The 25,244-nt window shown below is 36.5% G+C and overlaps 2 protein-coding genes across 3 annotated transcripts in view; one reads left to right on the top strand and one right to left on the bottom strand.

Moving 5' to 3' along the window:
* LOC149787611 (A disintegrin and metalloproteinase with thrombospondin motifs 6-like) overlaps positions 1 to 14,175 on the top strand; it is a 69,231-nt gene extending 55,056 nt beyond the window's left edge. For both annotated transcript variants that reach the window (XM_089975617.1, XM_089975616.1), the window contains 3 exons: positions 7,988 to 8,140; positions 11,182 to 11,295; positions 13,019 to 14,175. In XM_089975617.1, the coding sequence (XP_089831743.1) occupies positions 7,988 to 8,140; positions 11,182 to 11,295; positions 13,019 to 13,110 (359 nt within the window). In that variant the 3' untranslated portion in view covers positions 13,111 to 14,175. The remainder of the gene's footprint in view (positions 1 to 7,987; positions 8,141 to 11,181; positions 11,296 to 13,018) is intronic.
* A 3,073-nt stretch (positions 14,176 to 17,248) lies between these two features.
* On the bottom strand, positions 17,249 to 24,741 carry LOC149787610 (uncharacterized). Its single transcript, XM_089973778.1, has 2 exons — positions 21,543 to 24,741; positions 17,249 to 20,053 (listed from the first exon to the last, which is right to left on the bottom strand). The coding sequence occupies exons 1-2, from the start codon at positions 24,360 to 24,362 to the stop codon at positions 19,871 to 19,873; spliced, it is 3,003 nt and encodes a 1,000-aa protein (XP_089829904.1). The 5' UTR covers positions 24,363 to 24,741; the 3' UTR covers positions 17,249 to 19,870.
* Between the last annotated feature and the right edge of the window lie 503 nt (positions 24,742 to 25,244).

Below are 25,244 nucleotides of genomic sequence, written 5' to 3'. Positions count from 1 at the left end.
GTGCAAGTGACATAATATGATGTCCATGTAAACCTGTTGGTATATTAATTCATCCCTTAATATCTGTTTCGTGTGCACAGTTTCCCATTGGATAACGCATTTTAGTGTGTTAATATGCTATTGCGTACATTGTGTGGCTAAGATGAAATTTGCACACAATTCCATGACTAGCATATAGCTGTATTTGTCTCGTGCTATTCCAAATGCCGAGTAGTGTGTTAATGAGCGTTTTAGAATTTTCGTATTTGTATAGATTACGACCTTCTATCCCTCATGACTTTGGCTTATATTATAATAAATCAGAGTTTATACATGTTAACCCACGAAGAGTTATCCATGAAAGTTACCAATATACGACCATGCAAGTCATGGTGAATAGAATGTTATTACCACTATCAGTAACCGACATAACAGCTATTCTCGCATAATGGTCGACGGGATTGTTTATTATCATTAGAATTGGCATCAGCGTTCGCGTGGTAAAGTTTTCAGTCATGTCTATATTAGCTATTGTGGCCATACTACACAAATTTATGTACTGCTGCTGTTTGCAGAGAACATTTTTATAACAACTATGGCACAGAATATGTTTTTGTATTAGAGCATTACCGCTGCATATTAATGGCAAATAAAATTAGGTAGATACGTTTACTATTTAAAAAAATTATAGATATATAATGGCGGCATTATTCTATCAGATGAGTGGAATGTGTGTAAGATTGCATAGCAAATTACTGTTTATTTCGAAGGTATTGTATGATTTCTCAAAGACGCCGAAGAGATGTTATGATTTCTCAAACACACAACAGGTGCATATTGACAAATGTATCAACTTTGGAATCGTCTTTGAGCAGTAACAATGTCAGCTTGGAAAATATTCTCAGAAATAAACTGAAAATACGTTATTTAATATTGTGCATGAAAAGCAGGTACTTCCGTTGAGTACAGAAAATGAAGCAGATGAATACGGTAATACGGTAATACGACTATGAAACATGAAATGAATATATGAGCCTAAGTAGTGAAACTCATCTAGGGTACATCAGTTAGAAAGGTTTTTTTGAAAATAATATAATGATTGAATACTAATTCGCCGACCGTGAAAAGTATTACGAAACAAAATAGCACTAGCTATAAGGAAAACATCTGCTTCTGTGAGATAAATTTTCTAACGATATTATATTTTTCAAAGAATGAAATCCATAGATTATCAGTTTGAGTTTCAGTCAGCGCTGAAGATTTTTTAATTAAAATATGTATGTGGAAGTTTACGAGTTGGTGTGCGACTTCGCACTGGAAATTAGCGGTACTTGATGGGACCATTGTAAGCGTGGAAGAAAATATATCTGAGTAAGGACCTGACCTATTCGGACGCATCGGAAAGCCGGAAGTGTTTAATTTGCAAAGCATGATGTAATATCGAAAATCACCCTCTCAATTAGGAAATGGGTCGTATAGTTAATGGTGACTAACTAAATATTGACACTATCCTAGGATTTTGAAACGTTTACTTCTATACGGCGATTTATAAAGGATATAAGAAAAAGACGAGACATCGAAGCAATTGAAGGCAAAACGTTTGCTGTGTATATCTATATTTTGTGCGTACATTTTGTCCGTGAATGGGGGTATAGGATTTAATGCCTACTTGATTTTTGACATGGTTCTAAGAAGTAAACGAAATGTTTACTTGAATTTTGAGTTGAATACCTAACCTTGTTTACGAGAGAAACTAGTTTTTTTTTCGTAGGAAATCTGTTACGTCGAAGGTCACGTGGCATTTGTATATGCTCACTGATATGCATCTGCTGTCTGAGTTCTTAACTTCGTTGAGTTCTTATCATCGATATGCGTGCACAAACAACCCATAGATTAGCAAGACCCTTCTGCCCCAAATAGTCCCATCATGTATCTTCAGCTCAATAATTTTTATGTTTGGGCAATGATACAGCCGTTGTTGTTGGATCACATGGGTGTATACCGATGCACCAAAGTGAGTTCGTCACCGCTGGACACCAAGCGGTCGATATTGATTTCTGGAATTACCACTTATGTGTTTGGCTATCATGCGATTGTAAATCACCTTATGATTCATTGATGCGATTCATTGCCATGTAAACACATTAAAATAGACCTTGGTGGTAGTTCCGTATTCGGTGGAATAAGTTGCAGTACCTCTCATACGAATGCTTTGCCTGGTAGTATCAACAGTCTTGTACGAGTCACCATGTTTGGACGACACACACCAAATGATAACGCGTTGATTGTCTTGGAAACTATTGTCTGAAATTGAAAATACACCAGTGGGCAAGCAGGGCAGCGTTGACAACCTTCTAACTCTACTGGAGCATCTAAATATAAAAAACAAAAATGTTTCCGAGTACTTCTAATGGCGGTGGTTGTGAAATCAATTTAAGCTAACTGTGAGAGGTTATTCTTGAATCGCATCAGCAGCTTTTGATTCAATGGTGCAGTAATTTCATTATGTGTTGCATGTATGACTAATAGAAGTCGTGTTACACATTCTTGTGATCGCTGTTTATTCCAGATCGCTTTGGACTTTGAGATCATGATAGCGTTAGTAATTTGTTGTCAGAATATCCTTTCCGCAAGTACGCTATTAAATCGTTCCACAATGATTTGGTCACAATGTATCTTAACATGTCTAACGCGTACCAGTAATTTATTGTGTCAACAATATAGCAAAAAATCTGATAAGCCTTTAACTGGATCGACTTGTACTAATCGTGGCCAAGTTAACGGTCCGCGTGCATAATTACATTTTAGTTCATCAGCGACACTTCCTGAACTTTAGAGGTTAATGGCTCAGTTTCGTTGTATCTGTAGCTAATAACGACATTGGTTAACGTGTAACTAACTCTACGTGTGCAAGCGACTTTGACTTTCATGTACAAGAGCATGCGGAGGAAATAAACGATCAGCCTAGTGAATCTCTTTTATGTGTTTGGACATGCAACTAACCACGTGAAACTTTTCTTGGCGCTGGTGATAAATTTGCCACACAACTTGTTTGCCCAACCACGCTCGAGCAGTCCCATGAGTGACAGCAGCTGCGCATTTCCATTAACCGCATGGACTGTAATATATTGTAAATACAGTCTGCTCAGAAACCATTATACAAATATATTTTATCTCAATTGAGCAGCACTTAGTAGCCTCATAAAACAATTTGGCCTTGATCAATTTAGACATTCGTTTTTGCACTTGCTTACTCACTCGCTCATTCGCTAACTATGTCTGTCTGTTTACCTACCTACCTACCCATCCATCCATCCTTTCATCCATCCATCTATCGGGAAAAAGGAAATTCTCTGATGCTTTTACAGAGACAAGGTCTGCTTTCGCCGTCATATACTTTTCCATTTTATGAAGCACATAAACCGCTCGTAGTTCCGATCAAACTGTCGGTTCCATGTTTCCAAACACAGTTTGCGCATTCATCGTTGGTTAGGCTGGATCATGAAAAATTCAGCTGTTGTTAAATATGAGTTTGAGATGGTTAACATGGGATCTGTTGTACGTGATTGTACAGTCAGCTGACGATCAGCCGTGGTATGATGTAAACATGCATATTAAGGTAGCGCTTCTGTCGCTGAGTGGCAGAGCCATCATAAAATGTAGATCTACATCAGTTGGTTTCTTTTCCACAATCGATTAAGTGCCTGCCGGTGACGACCTTGCTTCAAATGAGAATAATCTTGTAGTGTACGATGATGTGATGCTTGAACTCCGAATTAATCCCGGGAGAATATTTTCCCGAGGTCGATACAAAAGTATCAGTTAGATTTATTTCACTAAACGATACACACATGTGCCTGAAGTGATTTGAGACAACAATGTGGCATTGTCACGCATGGCTTTGCAACCAGTCATTGTACTTGGTGTGCCTCCGATTACTCGTGGGATGAGTTTCATGATATATTTGCGTAGGTTACTAAGGGTCCGTTTTTCCACGATTGATTTGACTGGTGCACCCCAGAAAAAGTATCGAGTCGGCTTAGATTAAACAACTTAATAATCACGATAACCATATAAAATGTTCACAAGAAAAACAACAGAAAACCGACAGGAATGTCATTTGAGAGTATGCTGACCAACGTAACAAATCTTGTCTTGAACACTAACAACTGTTCCACACGAGGACATCCCTGTCATAACACGTGTCAAAGCTGTTACAGTGGAGACAAACTGCAAGTGAAGACCTTACAGAGGGCTTTGAAGAAAAAAATTAAAACCACTGATTAAACAACAATATAAATAGTTGTCAAGACCGCAGAAACCGCTGAAGAGGTAAGGATAGTTGTAAAACCGCTGAAATAATGGGAGCAGAAGTAAAATATTGTTCGATTAGGTGTCCAGAACAATTAGCAGAAATGCAAGTACGGCTAGAGTGCGGGAGATCGTGGGTTAGAACCCGGCCGGATCATACCAAAGACTTATAAAAAATGGTACTAACAGCTGCCTCGCTAGGCGCTCAACTGGCACACTGAAGAGATCGTAGCGATATGTCTGGAAAATTGTTAAAGCTTCGTTAAAAATCAAAATCACACTCATACACACCGGACGGCTAGAGGACATAGAAGTTGGAGAGACATTATTAAAATTCCATATGATGGACTCTCAACTACCTGCTGGTATGCAACCGTGTTACATCAACAGTGAATGGTCCGCGTGGGTAAATAGTGAGTGGATTGGATATAAAAGAATAACAAAGAAAGCATGTGACCCGAGTTAGAGAAACTTGTTAGACACCATCAGATATTCGGTGAAGCACATGCACAACCGCAAGCAAAGATTTTTTTTTTTAACACACATTCAAACTAGCTTTGCAAATAAATATATGAGAAGCCACATAGGAAAAAATATGACTACCAAAGAAGAAAATATATCTCGCCCATCGGAGATTCTCCCCCAAGAACCATCTAAACATAGACAAGGTCTCAATGGTCAAAGACTAGAACGATCACCTAAGGCATTGTTTAGTGGTGTAATTGGTTTGTTTTTAGTGGAGACTTGTATATTGCTAAGAAAAATTCCATAATTGTGTGACAGTTATACCAATAAAAAGTGTAATTGGTTAGAAGTACATGTGCGTGTTGTACGTAGTAAAGGTCATCCTGTTGAGCAATTATTTTTCGCGATTAATTTACTAATGGAATAACTATGCTAGGCCCTCAATGTTACAGACAAAAAAAAAATTGAAGCGGAATACAAACTACAAAATATCACCACCTAGTGATCCGCGTTACTAGTCAAATACAAACGTGCGTGTCTTGTCGCCAATGCAATTTGTGGAATCGCCACGGCAACAACCGTTGGTCTGGGTGTGATGGATATCACAACCATTGCAACGAGTGGTTAAATAATTTCGGCACGATTACATTCGCGAATTAGTGTCTCTGGAGAATTTCTCACGGCAGTTCACAGTAGTCTCATTAGGATTAGTAAACAATACTCGGTTGTTACGTAAGATAAAATATTTAGCACAGCCGATTTTGATATCGTGTTGTCATAAATAGAAGGAAAAAAAAAGACACCTGCAACTTCTGGCACAAATACAAAATAGTGGGGTAGTGGAATTACAGACAGTAAAAGAAGAGTAATTTCCTTAGAAAACCCCAAAGTATAAATACCAAGGACAAGCTTGAGAATAGCGGTTTGTTGGTTACTGATATGTTATAGCATTCTACCCACCGTGACATTGTCCTCACGCATTGTCGCTTATTGGTAACTTTCACGAATTGCAATTCACGGGTTTACAGGCATACAAGTGTGAATTATCGTAATATATGTCATAGTCATGGGAGATAGAAGGTCATGACCTAAATCAATACTAGAAATCTGAAACACATATTTATTATACACTACTGGCCTTATGGCTATATATATAACTACATTTCTTGTTGGGGCCCCGAGTGGCCGAGTGGTCTGAAGCGCTGTTCGTTACGGATCACTGCCATCTCACCTCTGTCTGCGGCGGTTCGAGTCTAAGATTCAGCCAATGTGGGTATGTGAGAAAGCTTGCCAGTAGCTTCTCGTGGGTCGGTGGTTCTTTCCGGGGTTTTCTCGGGTTCTTCCTCCACCATTAATACTGGCCGCCATGCATAGCCTATCGTGTGCTGCAAAATGGCGTTAAACCCCACAACAACAACAACATTTCTTGTTCAATGAATGTAAATTATTTTCTTCATAACATTTACGAAAAATAAGGTAAACTGGTACTAACATAACAAAGATGCACTAAGATTACATCATACTCCAGAAAATGTAATATTCAACACATTTGGAGTTTTTGAGCACCGCTGAAAGTGGGGTAAGAGCAAGTTATTTCCTTCACAACTCACATTTAGAGAACTAACCTTGTTACATGTATTTTGGCTACATTAATTGTCATTATGTTTGAAAACGTTTAAGGCCACCTTGTTCCGTTTGAAGCAGGCAGGTCATGAAAATGGCTGCTTCTGTGTAGTCGGGGGAAAAATATACTTGAGATAGCAGTAGGTACACCAATTTTGCCTGTCCTTACAATATAGAATCAATTTTTCACAGCGTATGTATTCCTTTTCTCAGATATGGCACTTACTAACTTACAAAATGTGTATAAAAGTATGGGCTTATATGTTTATAATTTATCCCTGAAGTTAAAAACATGCAGAACTTGCAGTGTTCATTCAGATGGACATTAGACGTAATTCCTTGTTATATATATATTGCTTTTTGGACCACTCCGATGGTCTAGTCATACCAAAAACATATAAAAATTGTACTAACAGCTGCATCGCCTGGCTCAGCACTTAAATGTTAGTGTTAGCACTGATCGACCATGTGTCAGAATAATGTGACTGGGTGGGGCATCATGCTACATGTTTGCGGAATGATATCCCAGTGCTAGACATCTCTATAAACTGCCACACGGCAGACATGGTCCCGATATGACAGAACAATTGTTAAACCTACGTTAAAAATCCAAATCACACAAATCAAGCGCTACATGTATTCGACCCATATCAACGCTATTTCAAATATCAGCATAAAGGCAATTGAAGTGATTTAAACTCCCTCTTCATTACACAATACATGCATTACATTCAAAGATTTTCTATGGGGGAAACATCCGAAGTGTCTTATTTTTAAAACTCACTCTTAACTCTGTTCATGAATGCGAGACTCGAATGAAGCCATGTTAAAAAATTTTGCCTACAAATGATGTGACAAGATAACCAGACACTGCCAAGTTGTGTCATACGGGTTTTGGCGTTCAGTTAATATCATATTCTGTTTCCAAATGACGTTGTTTCCTGTTTGTTTCCATGGTTATGACTTGCACAGTGCCTTCTCAGATATGATCAGCTGAAAGAGTTCTGGTGTTTCATAATTGGGGCACAGATTTAACATGCGATATGGAAAATTTGTAATGACGTTTTCCACGTCTTTAAAAGTTATATCGTCTATGGACAATATTGGGAAGCCGATTTACATTTATCAACATTTCTTAAAAATATAATTTTGGGGTTGGTATCATTGTTTGATCTGCTCTTTGATGGCTATATGTTCAGTTTTAGAAATTTACTCTGATGGCAACACATATTTAGTATTATAGAGCAACTTTGTCTTTGATATTAGCATGTATTGAAGTACTCCCTGATGGTTACATTTAGTTTTACAGAACTAGTAGCGTACTAACAGGCGGCGGTTGCCTCGAGCGACATAGGTCTTTGGGCCCTTATCCTCGCCTAGAACGCCATTAACCCTTAGTACGTCACTATCTCGTGGACATATAGATGCATTATTTGATCAAGTGAATCAATAAATAATGAATGCGTGAAGGAAGGAAATGGATAGAAACAAGAACATTTGTGTGATTCTTGTTCGCCCATGAAGTAGAAACAATTTTTTTCAAAATTTGTTACAAGATGTATTAAATAGTTCTATCATCAATGCGTATACGTGTATTTGTTCAATACAGGCTGTATCTATGGTGACCAGCCAGGAGTGATAACGAACGGACTGACGTGTGCCAATATAGCTAAAAACTCCAGTGTGAATTACCGGTGTTACAACAGCCTTACCAATCTGCAGTGTTGTAAATCCTGTCTCTCTATCAGCACCGGAATACCGGGTAGGCCGCTTCTAGTTAAAATAATGCCTTGATTACGCGCATTCATTGTTCGAGTTTTCTGTTTATCAGTGAGTACGATATTTTCCTAATACCCTACAACTCTTCAAACCCAGTTTCGGAGCACACAAAAATTCTTATTACTTATTGCATCTCCCGTTCAGATTGTAAAATGTAGAGGCTTTCCAACTCGAAGACCGGATACAGAATAATATGGACTATTTTGTATCGTAAAATCAGTTGGAGATGGAGAGGTACCAACAGAATGCTCATAAGGTTACGTACAGTTTTCACCATTTCACTTGAAGACTGCATGCCATTGTAACCTTTGCTGTGAACATTATTTAAAAACGGGAACTTTTGTTTTATTACGATCAAAAATTAAAATTCTCTAACTACCTAATTTTTTATCTTTCTTAAAAATATTTTAAATCTGATTTATTCTTAGCCATTTAAATCTGGTCCAATAAATCAGACTAAGATCTGTACAGGTACCGATCACCGTTTACGGGGATGATTTCAGCTATTAACCAAATGGCGCAATTTATGGAAACAAAACGTACCCACATCAGTCTGCGTTTAAGACACGGACCGGTGGTTCTCACAGCTCACAATTTACGGTCAGCTGAAGGGTCCTTTCGGCGATATGTACATAAGATTTCCTCATTAAATCTTATGTCTGAAAACTTATTAATTCACGTGGAAGACAACAACTCTACCCTCCAGTGACCATTTGAAATGAAGTAGCTTGATACTTATGTTACGTCAGATACTGCAAGCAACTGGGCGCGACTTCGCCCATTCGCTCATTTTTCGTTTTTGATATGGTTATCTGATTCGACTTGAGAGTCCCCGGATTTTACCAGCGGAATCTTTCAAATAAGCCAATGGGCGCCGTCGCTTCGGATTGGTTGACGTATCTGATGGAACAGCAATGGATAGCCGCATAAACAAAACTGATTTACGCGAGCGTACGCATCTCTGATTTCTGCTTTGAATAACGCATTATTTTATTGTTAAATATCAGAAATCAGTTTTGATTTGAACTGCCAAAAAAGTGAGAGTTGAACCGTAAGGGGAAGTAGCTACTACAAAACACAACGACGCTTTTGTTTCTTATTTTCGAGAAACATGTAATACAGGTCCTCCATGCATTCGGATTCAGCTGCATTAGCGTACGTAACGTCGCATTATTGTGCGTTTCGAAATCATCCGAATAATGGTATTGGAATTAATTGGTAAAAACGTGCAGCTTTATTCTTCCCTTGAGCACAAGATTGCAAGAGGGATGACTGTGAAATAGCTGGAGATGATGGTTGAGACGCTGAAGATAAACTGGTGTGCCGCAGAATTTAAATATGTTCTGACCCCATCTCACGGGTTTATTTGTAAAGTATGTGTAATAAATCTTAAACATCATTATATACCAGTAGGTATGTATTGTTATGGACAGTTCTAATACTATGCATTGCTTGGATCATTTTTAAACCCTCGTCTGACACCTATTTCAATGAATGACTAAATCATTAGTTTCTCTTGTCCAACTGTCAATAACGCGTGTCGGTACATGTCAAGGTACCTAAATATGATTTTCATTCCATGACGATGACAATTAGTTTTATGCACCCGTCAGAAGCATATCATATATTATGACGTTGTCCGTCCGTTTCTCGGTCTGTAACTCTGTACACAGTCCGTTTGTTACACGTTTTGTTTGTTCATGATAACTTTAGTATTAAACCATTTACTTTAATTAAATATTGTAGATGGCTCGTACTTGCGGCTTTGATTTGTCGTTTTGCGGCACAGAAACCCAAGTTATTTTGTACATAGGGAATCGGTATACCTTGCCAAAGAATACACTACAGTTGACAAGGGCTAATTCGACGTTAGGATTTAAAACCCACAACTTTTCGATCGCGAGCCCAGTATGTAAAACACTAAGTTACCGCTGTTCCTGTTTCAAGTAGTCGTTTCTTATGACGTTCATGTGATTTCATGTGGCCTATTCTACTTAACTGAGCTGGCAGGCATTCCACTTGGGGTGGGTAAGAAACGTGTTGCTATTGAGGCGAAAATGCGTATGGTCAGGGTCATTATCATTGATGACCTCACAATGCTATTAGTTCTACGTTCGAAATTTTATGGAATAATGAAGAAATCATTTGACCTGGATCTGAAGTGTAAAATGACAAGGTCACTGCAACTTAAATATAAGAGAGGCTCAGATGTCGTAGGTAAAGAATACAAACTTGAAGTAGAAAATGATTTTCAGCATATAACACTGAACCAAGAATCATGACTAAAGTTTGTAATGTGTTACGACTCTTCGGTCTTAAGCTAAGTAATAGAAAGAAGACGAAACCACTGTTCTGGATCACTGCCATCTCACCTCTGTCTGCATGGGTTCGAGTCTCAGGCTTTGCTAACGTCGGTACGTGAGAAAGCTTGCTAGTAGCTTTTCGTGGGTCGGTGGTTCTTCCCGTGGTTTTCCAGGGTTCTTTCTCCAACCAGTTATACTGGCCTCCATGTATAGCCTATCATATGCCGCAGAATGGCGTTAAACCCTACAACAACAACAACAAGGTTATGGTAAGTCTAATAATAAAAAGTGGTTTATGCACAGCAAATTTCAAGACTGCATTCCTTGAACAAAGATCAGTGAGACCTGTTGGACAGAGATCACCGGAGGTAGCCATGCTCTTTTAGCATATAATATATTTGAGAACAGTTGTGCTGACTGTGAAATATTGACAACTTAAAAGAAGACCTAGACTTTGTAGAGTGGGGAAAAGTAATGGAAAATGTGAGGTGGGTAGGAAGTCTGGAAATGGAAAAAAGACGTATGAGATTGTGACATTCTGTTGTTGATATTGATGAATTCTATCAATAACCCACTAATCGTCATGTCATTTCGTGTCATAACAAAGATATATAACCTTCATAAAAAAATACTGTTAATATTCAGATGACCACGGTATGGTATATAAATCAGAACATTTAAAGTGTTAGTTTTGCATTTTTCTTTTGTCTTTCTCTAATAGGCTGTGAATATGGAAATATATATTCATGGTGCTCCAGTCTGATCAGGAGACAGTGCTATACATACGAGAACTACTGCTGTGCATTCTGTGGACCTCTCAAATCTGCCATACCAGGTGAGAAGAAAGGAGCAGATGTGTGTGCAACCGGTTGAATACGCGATGTGCTTCCAAAAAAGTACATAAATTAGATCAATTGCTTCCAGATGGCGTTATTTAAATATGTTCATTGCTTGCACAAGCTCTATTAACCCTTGCTTCAGACATGTTTTTCAGTAGAAGGGGCATGTTTTCCCGTACATTTTTGTCAAATAAATCTGTGAAATATAAACTAGGGAATGAATCACCATGCTAATTCAAACACCCACATTGAGATACCTTTAGACATTTGTTTACACCCGCCCAGAAAAGCTGCTAAAACAGCTACTGGTACAAGTTGAACGTGGAGAAAGCTTCGGTAATGCCATGAAAAGAGAAGCAAGAGCGATTGAGTTCGTTCACAACTGCTTCCTGTTACTATTTGATCTGGCAACAATCACCTTATGAATGACATCTGCTGGCTGCTATTATTTGACCTAGGGGCCCCGAGTGGCCGAGTGGTCTAAAGCGCTCTTCGTTACGGATCACTGCCATCTCACCTCTGTCTGCGGCGGTTCGAGTCTAAGATTCAGCCAATGTGGGCATGTGAGAAAGCTTGCCAGTAGCTTCTCGTGGGTCGGTGGTTCTTTCCGGGGTTTTCCGGGTTCTTCCTCCACCATTAATACTGGCCGCCATGTATAGCCTATCGTGCTGAAAAATGGCGTTAAACCCCACAACAACAACAACAATTATTTGACCTAGCAACAGTCACCTTATGAATGGCAACTGCCAACGGCTACTGTTTGACCTAGCAACTGTTGCACAATGAATGCCAACTGCATAATGAATGCCAACTCCGGCCTGTTACTATCTGACCTGGCAACAATCACCTAATGAATGGCATATGAATATCGAATGTTAACCCACATTACCTTAAGGAGTGGTAGTATTTTTAAAAGAGTGCAATGCTAACCTAAGATTTCATTTAGTTGGATTATACACATTTTCTTTTGCTATATTTTTTTAACGAAATCTGGTTGGATTTTCTTTATAACAGCAGTAACAAGCAAAGGAAACAAAACTATAGTTTTATATACGTATTTTACAAGAAATGAGTAAGAGATTGGACATCATAAAAATGTCGTGACGAAGTTCTTAACTATATTCCTACAAATCTGGACATGTCATTGTTCTCAAGTATGATTGGTTGTAAAGATTGTATATTTAACTGAGACAGGATTCTCAAGCTAATACGACTATGCTTTACTTTATTAGGGTGTTTAGATATACTTACCGGACTATACCCAAATAAGGAATATCACGCGTAGAAACTGAATTTGTTTCAAAGTGTGCACCGTTAAGTCCTGTAATATTTTAAATCATTTTGTGAATTGGTTTGTTTCAATGCAGAAATATTTTCTCCATCGAAAGTATTCTAGTATCTTAACCAGACTGTTGGTTATTTTGTCATGGATATAGAAAGTTAAAAGGTTCAATAGTCATTCGAAGCTAAATTTGTACACGGAGTAGGTTTTCTTAACCAAAAAACGCCACCTTTTTGTAAAAGTCTGTAATTTTACTTTTAATAGAAGAAATAGTCAGATATATTTAACACGTTGAGATCTAAATTGTATTCCCTCTGTATAATTTTTTATGTTCGTTGGAGCTAACACGAATGTTTACAAAATCGTATGAAAAAAAATTGTGAAAATATTTCTGTTCTGAAGAAAAACTGATTAATTTTTCTCTCTTCATTTCATAGGGTGCAAGTATGGTAACAAAGTAACGGGCTGTACTCTGGCCAGCTGTACTACCAATGCAGTGAACTGTTGTGAAACCTGCAACGTGCTATGACCTATAGCAACAACAACAATAACAACAAAGACCCCCACCCCCAGCTGTATGAGAATCAATCTCGACCTGACCGTCTCAATATACCTTTTCGAGAACCGTTGCATCTATGTTAAATCCAGTGACTACTTCAACAAGCACAATTTCAACAGCATTCGTAAAGTACATCAGCTTCCAGGTTAGTTGAAACTACAACTTTCACAGTTGACTCAAATAAAAATCCCATAACTACGCCAATGAGCCAATAAAAAGCATTATTAACGTCAACAAGTTCATTAGTGCCCACAGGAACTTCAACCGAAATTCCAAGAACAGCAACATTACTTCCACAACGAAGGTTCATACGCCTACCACAACCTACCAGACAAAGAATGAGGAACAGAAGGCATAAGGTGTGAAGAAAATATTAACAACTGAATGTTTCAGACGAGAAAACAAAATAGTACATAGACTATATTTTATACTCTGTACTTTTTAGGCTTTCCGTCAGAATATTCAACACACTTGAAAAAACAAAAGCTTACAGAAAAAGTCCGTCCTGAAAAGGAATCTTCAGTCTCTGCATTCCTAGAAATTATCCTTTTTCAGCATTATTTTCACTAACAAATCGAATAAAATATGTATATATTATTTTCTGTTGAATGTTCTATCCCTCTTATGAAGTTATTTCCCTTTCGTAATTCAAGTCTTTTGATAGATTGTACGTACACATTGTGACACAGAGCTCTCTAGTGAGTGATCATAATCGGTGCATTGCGAGTAACGAAACCCCGAAATGGGACATTCTTCATCTGTACAACCGTCTCATCATTCTAGAGTCTATCTCATCAGATGGACTCCATTCCAGGGACATTTTGCCCACGATGAATGACCGGTAGATTATTTGGCAGAATCTAACGTTCTTTCTCTCCGGCTATTAAATATTTAAAAGAAACTCCGATTAAAACTCCAAAGAGTAATTCTGCAATCTTACTTCGACATTTTGATAAAACTTGTAACCCTGGGATATGATGTTTGCTTCCTGTTTATAGGTGCTACCGAACTGCTGAAACATTAAGATGCAACAGGGCATAACAAGGATATATATATATATATATATATATATATATATATATATATATATATATATATATATATATATATATATAGATATATAGATATATATAGATATATAGATATAGATATATATATAGATATAGATATATATATAGATATATATAGATATATATATATATATAGATATATATATATAGATATGTATATATGTGTGTGTGTATATATATATATATATATATATATATATATATATATATATATGTGTGTGTGTGTGTGTGTGTGTGTGAATGGCTGTAATGTGTTTGTCGACGTATGAATTGCCGTATGTTCTTTAAATCAATAGCAAAATATACATATGAATGACAAAAAATATACATGAAGCAATACATTATTTACATTGGAAAGTGTATTTGCAATTACACTGTATTTACCCTTGATGTGCCTAATGTCATTGTTGTACTCCTGCAACATCAAACTCCACCTAAAAAATATTTTATGTTTTTCATGTTAATAAAAGCAAGGGTGTTGTGATCACTGAATATAATATTCGGAGAAGGAGCTGAATTAAATATACACTTTTAATTGGTGCATAGCCAATATCAAAGCCAAGCATTTCTTCTCGATCGTGGAATAATTTATCACGTGATTGTTTTTTGTTTTATAGACATATAGCATACTGGATGATCCAAACCACTTTTGTATCTTGGAATCAATACTCCGCCAACCCCTACATCACTTGCATCAACATAAATTTTGAACAAGTGACTAAACAACGCTCGAGCTGAAAGAACCGGTGTTGCTTTATTTATGACTTTTAATTATCAAAAGCTTCCAGACCTATGTCAATCCATTGAAATTGGTCAGGGGCTCAGCAATTATGGGAATCATTTTGGCATCATTTTCGATCATATTCAACCATACTCCAACATCGCATCAGCTGCTTCATGAACAAAGTCAGAGACGGATCGACATCAAATAAAACGATAAAGAAGAAGAAAAGAGTACTATGATGCTGAGTGCTTGATTAAAAGCGTTTTTACTGTTACAATTAGTTGTTACTCCTAATAGTCTTCATCGTAAGTAGGAGTTTAAAATATTGGACCATATATTCTCCATCTGCTAAATTTTCCCCAATATTTCACTGATATATGTATGTATATATATATATATATATATATATATATATATATATATATATATATATATATATATATATAATATACATGCATAATATGTACACTGTATCAATGATATATCACGAGATGTATACATTTTTTATTAAAAGGAAACGAAGCTTGCCTAGTTTCCTTTTAACGACAAATTTATTCATGGAGTGGCGTATCACTGATACAGTGTACATACTATACACACATTTTATTTATATCACATACAAATACACATATTTGCTCTTTGAATGGAATTACGATATGCTCATGGCAACCCTGTATTGACCGAATGAATGAACTCTTCACATCCTTGCGAGTGTATCCACTACAAAATGTAGTTCTACGAGTTTTCTTGTTCACAATCACGTTTGCAAATTGATAAGTTGATTGTTTTCTTTTTCATTTTTTATTTTTATTTACATTTATTTAATCAATATAAGAGACGCTCATGATTTAAACATGAGATATGGTTTTTATGAAGAAAGTAGTGCACTACAAACACTGTTAGCTTTTTGTACACTGAACCTGTACTCTCAGGCATTCACGTACTGATGTTACTGAACTGTTGCTGACAAATCATCTTTGTCCGCGTGGATTTGAGTCTCGTGCTTTGCCAGTGCGGGTGAGAAAGCTTGCCAGTAGGTTTCCGTGGGTCGGTGGTTCTTTCAGGTTTTTCGGCGTTAAAACCACAAGCTACGTCACTACTAACACCTAAGCAGAAAAAGTTAATTAGTGTGGAATAGAAACTAAGTGAAATGACGAACCAACAAGAGGCAATTAAAATATTTTAATATATTGACAGTTCGTCTAAGTCTTTATTCTGCTTTAATTAACATTTCTAAAGAATATAAAATTCTCTCTCTCTCTCTCTCTCTCTCTCTCTCCTGTCCTGTCCTGTCCTGTCCTGGATATGTGTATATATGGATATGTGTATCTGTATGCGTTAATTTATATTTGTTTTTGGCGAGGATATATAGTTTATCGATCTCTTCCAGTCTTTTTTTTTAAGATTATGTAATTGTTCGCTGTGAAAATCTAACGCGATCTTTTATTTAAAGTCAGTTTTATAATATAGGTGTGGTATTTATAGCAAAGATAGTGGTACTACGATGGTACGAGGCCCAGGGTGGACGAATGGTGCGAAGCACTCGCCTTAGCAGATCACTGACAAATCATCTTTGTCCGCGTGAATTCGAGTCTCATGCTTTGCCAATGCGGGTATGTGAGAAAGCTTGCCAGTAGGTTCCCGTGGGTAGGTGGTTCTTTCAGGTTTTTCGGCGTTAAAACACAAGCTACGTCACTACTAACACCTAAGCAGAAAAAGTTAACAAGAGTATCTATACAGAGGCATACAAAAAAAATAACGGTACAGTAGTACACTGTCAGAACTGCCATACAAATGGTGTGGGAGCGAGGGATTGCTTAACCAGATGTAGTCCTCGTGTTTGTTCTTTACTTCACAGGCTTTTATATTGCCGCTGCAGTTTGAACAATTTTGTCAGCCAATTGGCAAACTTGATGCGAGTAGTAGTTGCAAATTTACGTACGAAGCAACGTTCTTCAGATTTTTGCATCATGATTGCTTGCTTCGAGCGTCTGTGAAGTCAGGCTTTTAAGAACAATGTTTCACATTAGGAGGATGTAGTTTAATTTGCCTCATGGGGTACATGCACACATGCAGTTTTAGGTAGGATAGGAAATTGTTATACGTGATTATTCGAGTATAAAATATTTCACCTCTTTTCAACACGTCGCGATCTCAAATACCATCTTTGTTTCGTTAAATGATACAGTTAAAATAAACAAGAACACCAGCATACACAACATATAGATTTATAGAACTGGAGAAGGAATGCATATTGCGTGCATTGCATGATTAGTAAAAAAAAAATGTTTACACAGTCTTGTTACGTATTAAACGAAATGTTCGAGAGTGATATAATATTTATAGTCATATGGAGCGAAGGAAACGGTAATGGTACATGTATCGAGTTTTCTCTATGAATACCGTTGAAGTCTCGCATCCAACAAACTACTTGTTATCACACGAGATTATATTATCTATATGGTTTAATGTATGTAATCAGTTTTAAAAAAAATAAATTTTGTCTTTTCTCAATGTACGTTTTTCTTGCGTGGTCTATATACAGAATGGAACCATAATTACGATGCAAATATTAACTGTTTACCTTATCATTTTGTTCACAAAGTTAATCGTTTTCGAAAGTTTACTCTTTCTCTCTCATTGTAGTATGATCTTTTCGACTGACGTCATTTTTACACATTACCATTCTTAGTAATACCCGTCTATTGAATATCACTATGAACAAACCGTAGGGCATTAAAACTTGGAATGCCAGACAGATCAAACAAGAAAGTCACCGTTTTACAATAATGCTGTGCAAATGGTATACTTATTATACCAGCTTATCTATTCCTAGTGACAGGATCATTAAAACTAGTATCATAAGTAGATCTGACAGGCGCCGATAAAGATCGATGTCCTAATGACCTTTGGGATTCCCGGCCCACTTATATTTAGTAACCAACGAATCAGATGACTCGTGAGTTATCATTAGAAACAATGTGTTCCAAATGACGTTTATCACTTTCTTAAATGTAAAACCTGTAATCGGACTGGTGAATCAAACGGTCAATTGAACATGACTTCGTATCGGTGTCTGTCAGATTTCCCTTATGGGGAGAGTTTGATTCTAATGATACTGCATTATTGACGCGCGCAATGGCAGCACGTGATTTGGTAGTTCTTGACACGTTGCCCACCGTTTTGGTTTAAAGGAAAAAAAACATACTGGTATTTGTGCCTTTTTGTCTTCTCGACATTTAAATGTAGAACCTAATAAGTGTCGATAAACCATAAGTACTAGATCAGCGCCCAAGTCTCAGTGAATGAAAAGCGTTTCTTATACTTATTTATTGAAAAAGACCATTTATTGTGCTGTTTTGTTAAATAGTCAATCTCTTAACAGATGTTCACCAGGACTTCTTATATGTAAATATATTGTTGTTCCATTCATCACTTTGTTTTTAGATATATTTTAAATTTACTGACTCAAGTTCATCTTATTTTGTCAGCGAAAATTAAGAAGCATATTAGTCGAATTTAAATATCTAAAGTTATCCTTCCTAAAGCAAAAAAAAAAAATATTGGGGTGATTTATATTGCAGCAACATCAAGTAAATTATTCTTCATTTTGGAAAACGTGAAATAAAATTTTCTGAAGCTAGGCTCTAAAACAAGTATAAGAAAATATATTTATTTAGCTTACGATACCAAGAGTACTAACTTCAAACCACATTTAAAGGTTCACTAACTTAAAGATGTCTAAAATATTGTTTCTCTGTTCTCGTCTTCCTTTTCTCTTTCGTTCTTTTTGATTATTTTAAATAGCTAGAATTTCAAACTTTTTAGTCAGGATTCAAACTAATATCTAATAAAATAAATATTCAAAGAACGTGTAAATTGAGTTTTGACCATAAAATAAGTTCGTTTTATAAAATATGATTTCAGTTTTTCTATCATTTCCCTACACCCTCATATATCTCAAGCACACAGTGCCTCCTAAGTTCCCAAATGGTTTAATTATATAGATCTGCGCAAGGTTAGTTTTGTGTGCTCACACGGAATGGTCATCTCTTGATGTTATTCTCTTCTTTTATTCTCATTTCCTAAGAGCTTTAGCTAGATTATGGTAACAATAACGCCAGTAGATTAATTGCACAGAATTTAAGAAGCATGTTACAATAACCTAAGGTTTGTTCAATGTAATTAAAAAAACAAAACGAAAATCATTTGTGGGAGACAATATCATAAGAATTGGTTATACCACCATTAAATAAGAACATAAAATACATGGCCGGTGACACCAGAATTTGAGTCCCGAGTGGCCTAAAGCGCTAACCTTTACAGATCCTTGCCATCTCACCTCTGCGTGGGTTCGAGTCCCGGGTTCGGCCAATGCGGGTATGTGAGAACGATTGCCAGTAGTTTCTCGTGGGTCAGTGGTTCTTTCCGGAGTGTTCCCGGGTTCTTCCTCCACCATTTATACTGACCGCCATATAAAGCCTATCTTGTGCAGGAAAATTGCGTTAAACCCAACAACAGACTGCATGGCTGTTTTGCTAGCATATGACTGCACAGCATCACGTTTATGATTATATTGTGTTGAGCAAGAACAAAGCTTATTAAATGTAAATACATACATACAGAATTGCACAAAAATAATTACAAAATTAATAAATGAAGCATATAGATCAACTCATCCAAAATAAATGTCAACTCGAAAAGTATAAACAGATACAAAATAAAATACAAAGCTGTTATAATTTTGCAAAGTGTCCTATGACAACAGAATAAGTGGTATAATTTTAATATAAATGTAACATGTAACAATCTAGTGGGTTTCTTGGGAAAAAAATAACCAAAAGTACAGAATATTCCAGCTTTGAAACAGGCAAGTAATCGATCATCTTTCTCACGTCTTCTGTCGTGCTTTGTACATGCTGAATAAGCCCTGGAATCAAACGAAATAATTGTCCTGGAATGAAGATTGTTCATGTTCATCGAGCCATCTGTCGTGGTATACATATGGAATACTGTCATATGACCAAATACTTGGAGTATGCTTAAAATGGATATTATCTCTGATAGGAGAAAGCCATGTCGTGATCCGTTGGTCATAACTGGGTTTTGAACCGCTTGTCTGAAAAAGATTTTGTAATAAAACTTTATATTTGAAACCTCTAATTTGCTTATTAGTTAGAAATATTTTTCGCTCTAAATCAATGTCCGCCTTTGTTTGTCATGTCAGATTCATTACAGGCCAACCAACACCATGCCCGACACTTTCTGAGAGTTAAGTAAAAGAAATAAAAGCGGCGATAAAGTTTATAATTTCCGCCATATCTTTGTGTACACTAAATGCAAATAGTACAAATGCTTTAGCCTGGTACATTGCTGGTTGATCGATTTTACAATTTTTAAAATACTGACAGAGGAATTTTGCTTAATAAAACAATTGCAGTATAAAACTATTTTCAAGACATAAAAATATTTATGGCCAGATATCATATGAGAGACTCCGAGACCAGGACTAACGCCTTAATTGCCTTATACAAAATATTTACATACATTCAAATCGTTTCTCGTACAGCTATAAACAAATTGAACTACTCTCTATCGAATTATCTCAAGTTATGTATGAATCAGTTTAACCGATTTAATTATGTGAATTATGTATTAATCAGTTTTTCCTATAGAATTATTTGAATTATTATATGAATCAGTTTTACATATAGAAATATCCGAGTTATCACATCTGATACGTGTATGAAATCAGTATTTTGTGTTCTTTTAGTGCTTTTACATCGTCGGCATTGAAGGTCTTCAGGATGGTACACTATAGTTTCAAAGTACGTTTTAAACTAAACAATTTTACATCACTGTTATGTACATTATGTCATCACTGGATCGTTGAAGTAAAAATAGTCTATAAAAAATATCTGCACACGTGTGCGCGCGCAAATTCAGTATTTCTAGCAATCTATTGTTTATGAAAGACGGAAGAGGGCAACAATAATATTTAGAAGATTGATTGTGTGATTTGTCTACTTCCATGAATTTGGATGCATTTTATTACATATCTGAATGTTCTTATTTAGTAAACATATAAAACTACATAAAACTTATAAAAATATATATCCAAATGAAAACATCTTAATATGATACATGACCTGTTCCAAAGTACGACAAAAATACTATTGACAAAGAGTACCCTATTCATACAAATACTATATAACGAATCTGAGTCCTTTTTAAACGGCAGGAAAACTTCATTAGTTATTCCGTACATATTGTTTGCTTACATTACGTCTTAGATCCTGTCTACAGGCCTGTTTTTCAGCTGTGTAAAAGCATCTTATGTCAATTACCATATTTGCCTTCATAAAACAAGATTAATTAATTTTGTCGATCTTGGTGTAATACTCTTACATATTGCATATTTAATATACTGATTACAGCATGTATGCGTAACAGTGTTCTCCTAGATTAAAAAAAAAACTGCCTAAATAGTTAAATAACAATTTCATTGAAAATATGGACTTTTTGTACGGTTTGTCGTCAATGTACAGGGGTAATATTGTCACATGAACGCGTCCTTAACAGACACTGTATTCTTCAGTAACACTTACGGAATACGGGTTAATGCAATCTTCGCCTGATGACTGGCGCTCAGAACGACTTTTGTAGCTTCTTTTCTTGAGAAATATTATGCAACAGAGAATCACAAACAGTATCAGAATAAAGGCACCAGCCCCACCCCCTGAGGCAATCAGGATTAACTGCTGCATGTACGAGGCTCCAACGCCATTTTCATCTTTAACTGTCGAAACAGTAACGAATTCTGTCATTTGTGATGATGATGAAAATAATGATGTAATATTTTTTGTTACCAACAACGTTGTTTCCATCAATGAAGTAGATTTTGTTATTTTTGCTGTCGTTGGAGAATCCATGGTATAGACCGTAGGAGTAACTAAAGAAGATGTGGTTGATGACGATGGTGTTGTTTTTGTTGTTGATGCTATTTGAGTCGATGTTAAAACTGTTGAGAGATTGCTGGTAGTTTTGACGGTTTGAATGGTTGTCTCAGATGATGATGTTGTCGATAACATAATTGGCAATGTGGTTAAACGTACATCCATCGATGTAACTGTCGATGCTGATGTTGTTGCATTTAATGTATTTAATAACGTAGCAGTTGCATTAACCGAATAAGTTACAGAAGATTTTGTTGATGGAATTATTGAGACCGGCGGAGTAGTGGAAGATGCCACTGTTTTAGTTTGAGACGTACTTGCTAAGTTTGTAGTTTGATTTGTCGTCGTAAACGAACTACTACTTGTTGCTTTTGTAGTTGTAAGTGTTGTTGATGTAGGTGGAATAGTTGTTGAACTGGTTGTTGCAGATTCTGAAGTCGTCAATGACGTAGCTATTGGGACTGCAACAGTAGTTGTGGGATAAGTCGTTGTAGCTGTTGTTATTGGAGCTTTTGAAGTTGGTGCAGTTATTATCAAAGTTGTTGAAGCTATTCGTGTAATAACTCGGCTTGTGCTTGTTGAGCTGCTTGTTTGATCTGGCATTTTAGTAAATTTTGTTGTTGACAGCGACGCAGTGGAAGAGGTCGTTGCATTTGTCAGTGACGTTGAAGAATTACTTGTAGCTTTCGTTGTTGTAAATGGAGTAACTGTTGAGTTGGTTGCTGGAAATACAGGATTCGTCAATGATGAAGTTGATGTGACTGGAGATACAGTTTTGGGATATGTCAATGCAGAAGTTGTTAGAGATTTCGAAGATGTTGAAGTTATTAACAAAGTTGCTGACGTAACTGGTGCAGAAGTTAGAGTTGTACTTGTTGATTTGCTTGTTTGATCTGACATTTTAGTAAATTCTGTTGTGATGGGCATTGCTCTTGAAGAAGTTGCATTTGTCGACGATGTTGTTTTTGTTGAGGTTATAAGTATTGGTGATGCTGCTTCTGCTGTTATTGATGCAGATGAAACTGTTGAGTTTGTTATCTGAGGCGATGAAGTGGTCAAGGATGTAGATAATGTGATTATAGGAATAGTTGTGGGATTTGTCGCTGTAGATGTTGTTGATAGAACTTTCAAGGTGGCTGACGTTATTACTAAGGTTGTTGGTGTCGCTGGTGTAATAGTTTGATTTGTGCTTGTAGTAGTTTGATTTGTGTTTGTTGTGTTGATTGTTTGATCTGACATTTTAGTAGATTCTGAAAATGTTGCAGGATTTGTTGATGACTTTGAGGAGCTTTTTATTGTTTCTGTCGTAAGTGATGTTGGGGTTGTTGATGCTGTTTTTGTTGTTGTAGATGCAATAGTTGTCGAGCTGGTTGTTTGAGATTCTGGAGTTGTTAAGAACGTAGTTGATCTGATTTCAGACGAAGTTGCGGGATATATTGTTGTAAATGTTGTTTTTGAAGTTCTTGATGTTGCTGTTGAATTGATTGTTTGATCTGATAATTTAATAAAGTTTGATGTGGACGGTGGTGCGTTCGAAGAGGTCGTTGCATTCATTGATGACTTTGAAGAATTACCTGTCGTTTTTGTTGTTGTAAATGAACTAGTTGTTGGGCTGGTTGTTGCAAATAAAGGATTGGTCAAAGATGTAGTTGATGTGACTGGAGATGAGGTTGTAGGATATGTCGTTGTAATTGTTGTTAGAGCTTTTGAAGTTGCTGAAGTTATTAACAAAGTTGGTGACGTAACTGGTGTAGTAGTTAGAGTTGTGCTTGTTAAATTCGTTGCTTTATCTGGCAATTTAGTAAATTTTGTTGTGATCGGTATTACTCTTGAAGAAGTCGTTGCATTTGTCGATGATGTTGAAGAGTTACTAGTTATTCTTGAGGTCATAACAATCGGTAATGCTGATTCTGTTGTTAATGATGTAGATGAAATAATTGTTGAGTTTGTTATCTGAGGAGCTGAAGTGGTCAAGGATGTAGATGATGTGATTGTAGAAGTAGTTGCGGGATTTGTCGCTGTCGATGTTGATGATGGAACTTTCAAGGTGGCTTGGCTTATTACTAAAGTTGTTGATGTCTCTGGTGTAGTAATTTGATTTGTGCTTGTTGTGCTGCTTGCTTGATCTGACATTTTTGTAGATTCTGAAAATGTTGCAGGATTTGTTGATGATGTTGAGGAACTACTTATTGTTGCTACCGTGAATATTGCTCTTATTGTTGATGTTGTTGTAGATGGAATAGTTGTCAAGCTGGCTGTATGAATTACTTGAGTTGTTAGGAGCGTAGTTGATCTGATTTCAGATGAGGTTGTGAGAGATGTTGTTGGAGTTTTTGAAGTTGCTAAAGATGTTACCAATGTTGTTGAAGTTAGTGGTGTATTACTTCGGTTTGTGCTTGGTAAGTTGGTTGTTTGATTTGAAATTTTAGTAGATTCTGTCGTGATTGGCACCGCTGTTAAGTTTATGAACATGGATGAAGTTACTGACTGAATGGCTGTACTTGTCGATATCAGGGGTTTTGCAGTTGTTGTCGTAGTTGTTGTTGTTGTGGTTGTTGCAGTTGTGTTTGGAGCTGTCACTATAGTTGGCGGCACGTAACACGTTTCACAACAGTTGACCGAATTGTTGACACAGCTGGCAAGAGTACATCCCGCAACTCTGTCGCCGTATTCGCATCCTAGAAAAAAAAATGGTGAAGTTTTAGGTAGCTCTGTCGCTCTACTTACATCCTAATTTCATTTTAAAGTTTTAGGCAACTCTATCGCCGTACTCACATCCCAGAAAAAAAATGAAGTTTTAGGTAGCTTTATAGCCGTTCTCATCCTAGAAAAAATGGTAAAGTTTTAGGCAACTCTGTCGCCGTATTCATATCCTGGAAAAAATGCTAATATTTTAGGCAACTCTAACGCCGTTCTCACATCCTAAAAATATTAAAGTTCTAATCAACTCTAAAGCAGTACTCACATCCTAGAAAAATGGTAATGGTTTAGGCAACTGTCGCCATATCTCATCCAAGAAAAAAGGTGATGTTTTAGGCAATATTTTGTACATATGTTTAATAGCCTGCCATTATTTTCTGTGTTTCTAATAAATCTGAGTTTGCAGAATTTGACACATATTTCCTTTATTATAGTGTATTCATGTAAACGATATTAATATCCAACCGTTCAGGAAATTTATAAACTGATGCCCGATGCCTTTATTGTAAAACGGGACCGGATAAAAACGTTTTAGATGAGAAGAAACCCAAATATTTATTCATGTGACCGATAAGTCTTATTTCTTCAATGCATTATCAAGGTGAAAGAGACTGTTTAAGTTTACTGTATGATGTCCATTCTAATACCATCATT

The sequence above is a fragment of the Sinohyriopsis cumingii genome, chromosome 11 (assembly GCF_028554795.1).
Source record: "Sinohyriopsis cumingii isolate HCF-2022 chromosome 11, ASM2855479v2, whole genome shotgun sequence".
In the NCBI taxonomy this organism is placed as follows: Eukaryota; Metazoa; Mollusca; class Bivalvia; order Unionida; family Unionidae; genus Sinohyriopsis; species Sinohyriopsis cumingii.
Note: the sequence above shows the minus strand (reverse complement) of the source record. Positions and strands in the feature narration are given on the sequence as shown.